Source organism: Mandrillus leucophaeus, unplaced genomic scaffold (assembly GCF_000951045.1).
Source record: "Mandrillus leucophaeus isolate KB7577 unplaced genomic scaffold, Mleu.le_1.0 Scaffold353, whole genome shotgun sequence".
NCBI classification, from domain to species: Eukaryota; Metazoa; Chordata; class Mammalia; order Primates; family Cercopithecidae; genus Mandrillus; species Mandrillus leucophaeus.
In genome coordinates this window covers 1,578,528-1,582,365 of record NW_012103732.1, presented here as the reverse complement: position 1 = coordinate 1,582,365, position 3,838 = coordinate 1,578,528, and the positions used below count along the sequence as shown (strand labels likewise).

Below are 3,838 nucleotides of genomic sequence, written 5' to 3'. Positions count from 1 at the left end.
ACATTTTTAGGTAAAGTTTAAATACATTGAAATGTTCACATCTGAACTGTACAACTTTCACAAATAATATAGCAGACTTTTTATACTTTAAAAATACCTCCAAAAATGAGATAAGTTTACCTGCTGAACTTGAAAATAAGAAACTTAACCACTGTGCTAGACATCAAAACCAAATAAACCTTGGCTTAGTTTCTCTATGATCAAGGCAGATCTTGAAGTAAGGAAGCCAGACCCAGCTGCTGCCCAGCCATGACAGATGTAAAGTCTCCTATTCAGTGAGCCAGTGTACTTCGAATGCCTATATGAAATTTTCAAATAAAGGTTTTTAAAAATTTTTTAGAACTTTATGTGAGTATATGCACAACTAAGTGTCTCCTATAAATGTTATAGAGAGGAGATCTAGGGTTTTGTTCCTTGGAGTTCCCAGGCAAGGTTGATGTTCAGTTGGTTCATCCTGGTTTTATCATGTCAGTTATTTATGGTCAGTACTGTTCACTTGCCTGGTGCTCATACCATACTAGCTGTAATGTATTTAAAATAACACCCCAGACACCCACCATGCAAAAATCAGCAGCACATAGTGGTGATTTTTGTATCGTCAGTGCTCATGCATAAATCACCACTATGTGGGACCAGAAATAGACAAAATGAGTAGATGATGTATTCAGAGTGAGAAGAACTTTTTGTCAAGATTGGAACCTAGTTGCAAAGCACAGTAATACGTTTAGAGGAGGAGAATTACATTAAGAATCTAAATCTAATACTTAACATTCTAAGGAGCTGACCTGGACTCTTTCCCTTGGTTATTATAAAAATAGTAAATGAATAAGGTCTATATAGTAAAGACTCTGCTTACAGGGACCTTTGCTACATATTATTACACTTCCTTTTCTGTTGGAGTATGGATAGCATGAGTAGCACTTGGTCCTCATTTCTCAGACAACCAACAAACCAGACTTGTGCTTTTTATAGATACTGTTTGTGGCAGCAACTACTCACTACGTACAAAAAATATACTATCTCTCAGGAAGGTACATCCCAGTCTGTTCTATCATGTGATAATCCTTCAATGCCCAGTCAGGTCTTAACACGTGTCCAGAATACAAAATGTATAGAAGAAAATCAAAGTGCTTTATTCAGGCAAAATCTGTAGCCCTGGTTTGCAGGAATAATTACAGAAATATTTTCTCGTAAGAGCCACTGGGAATAATGAGTAGTGTGCACTTGATTTTTCATTCTAAATTTGTATCTCTAAATGTAGAAATAAAAAATATCATATCATGTACTGTCTTCATATACAGAAATCTTCTCATCACATTTGTAAATATTTTGTTTTATAAATTTATGACATCTGTGAATTGCAAATCCTTCATAACTTTACAAGTGATTTACAAAATAATAATAGGCAGACTCAAACTCTCCAGTCTGCATATAAAAAATAATTATCCTTTTAATTTGATATGCAGCATCTTGATAGGGCTTTTTTTTCCTCCAAAGTAAAGAATTAGACTCTCAAAACAAGTCTTTAATAAAAACATTAATGTATTATAAATATGCTTATATTATAAACCACAGTGTAAAGTCTCACCCACCAAAGCATGGATTTTCTTGTTCATTAAAAGTATATAGTCAGTACCTATATTCCACATCAATATTCATTTTATTTACTCTATCATGTAAATACTAGAAAATGACATTTTAATAGTAGCCCCCTTCTCTTTTTTTTAAGAAAGCAGAGCAATTCAGAATATGTAAACTAGACTCTTGAGTTTTGTCAGATGAAATGTGCCATTAAATAGATAACTCTTAGGTTCTGTTCAGTGATATCTGTATTCAGATTTGCTCATTCATTTCAGCTGATTGGTCAAACACAGAATGTAAAACTTGGATCTTATTACTCTGCTTATTAGCAAGAAGCTTGGGGTAATCTGAAATGTCTGGCTTCTCCGGCAGTGACCTGTAAGGTTTTGCTTTGATTTCACCTTCAGCAAACATAGGCTCCGAAAGCACAGGCTCAGAAAAGGCTTTTCTACAATTTTCCCTCTCCTCTCTGTTTTGCCTTATGGATTCTTCTTCCTGGAAGATGTTCTTTATCTTTTCCAGCACAGCATTAGCACAGACCGCCTACACAATAAAAATAGTTTGAAAAGTAAAGTTTCTTTTTAAGCTACTAACCACAGAATAAAACATACAATACAGTGTTTCACATAAAGTCATTTAATCTACATAATCTAATAAAAAACACTTCTTTTCAGGACCTGCAGGCACATAATATAATAAGCATTGCGAGACTGTTCTAAATAATACAATCTAGAGAGCAATTTAAAACCTAGTATGCTTCCATGAATATGTTTTACATCTTTTCCCCCAATTCATTAGATGTTTTGCATCTTTATTCTCTTGATGTAATTACATGAAACATTTTCTGAGAGATGGAATTTGTCCTCAAACATGGTTTTCTCAAAGTAGTTCTTTTGTTTTAATTTTCTTCCCCCTAGACTTTGCTTATACTTACATGTACAATGAAAGGACATCAACATATCAGTAAGAATTTAGTAAGCGACTATCAACGGTTTCTGAGCAAATATGTGATCACTATCCCCTCCAAAACTGCCACTCAGTGCTTTAAGGAGAGGAGTGTCAAAAATAAAACAGAGAAAAATAACTTCAAAAATTCAGAATCACTAAGGACTGCATTAATTAAACTTACTCTGTAAGTTTACTAATGATGAAGATGATGATGCTAAGTATTTAAGGCAAGCAATGAGAACAGAAAATTTATGAAATATGAGAAGACTTAAACCACTTTATTTCACAAAAAAAAAGCCTCAAGATAATATAAAAGATTATAAACACATACAAGATTTCCTAAATTAGAGGTAACAGCCAAAGGATTGAGGTCCTCAAGCTTGAACAGCCTCAACTTCCTCTTGCCCTCCTGCCTCCTGCCTCCTCCTTCTTGTCTGCCTCTCACTATAGAATTGAGGAACACAGACACTTTTCCTCACTTCCCTTCAGTTGGTTCATTAGCTATCTTGTAGCTAATGAAATAAAATGATATGTCTGCTGGGAAGGAACTCAGAAAGGATTTTTGGAAAAGTTTTTCCTCCTGTATAGACTGTCTTTTCCCTCTGTCTCTCTCTTCCTGCTTTGAACACTGATGTGATGCTTGATCATGAGGCAACAAACCTAAGGACTGAAAACAAGTTTTTAGAAGAAAAAGAGGGAAAGACCCCGTTGTCTTAGGCTTTTAGGGCTGCTGTAACAAAATACCATGAACTGAGTAGCTTACAATAGAAATTTATTTCTCCCAGTTCTGCAGAGTGGGAAGTCCGAGATCAAGGCACTGGCAGATTCAGTGTCTGGTGAGGGCTGGTTTTCTATGTCCTCATATGGTGGAAGGGACAAGGCAGCTCTCTCAGGCCTCATTTCTAAGGGCACTAATCCCATTCCTGAGGACTCTGTTCTTATTACCTAATCACCTCCCAAAGGCTCCACCTGCTAATACCACCACCTTGGGGTTAGATTTTAACGTAAGAATTTGGGGGAAGCACAGACATTCAGACCTGGGCTTTGATAATATTTTGGATCTAACTGTACAAACCTGGGAATTGCCTAACTCCTAACTTCTAATTAAGATATTTAAGTGTTTTTGTTGATTAAGGTACTGTCATTCAGATATCCTTTGTTACTTGCACTTTTATGCTGTCTCTTATACACATCTAGATGTGTATAAGAGACAGCTGAAGTATGAGCCAAGCAACTCAGTGGCTTCAATGAACTTCCAAAAGGTACAGGCTGTAGCTGATAAAATCATATAAATGCATGGTAAAAACAT

The 3,838-nt window shown here is 35.5% G+C and overlaps 1 protein-coding gene across 2 annotated transcripts in view; it reads right to left on the bottom strand.

Moving 5' to 3' along the window:
- SPATA9 (spermatogenesis associated 9) overlaps positions 1 to 3,838 on the bottom strand; it is a 44,114-nt gene that overhangs the window by 14,278 nt on the left and 25,998 nt on the right. The window contains exon 5 of one of the 2 annotated variants that reach the window (XR_001007073.1): positions 1,983 to 2,124. Coding sequence is in view for 1 of the 2 variants with exons in the window: in XM_011989437.1 (XP_011844827.1) it covers positions 1,834 to 2,124 (291 nt within the window). In the remaining variant the exon portion in view is untranslated. Of the gene's footprint in view, positions 1 to 1,524; positions 2,125 to 3,838 lie in introns of those variants that run through there. The other variant, XM_011989437.1, reaches the window with a different exon arrangement.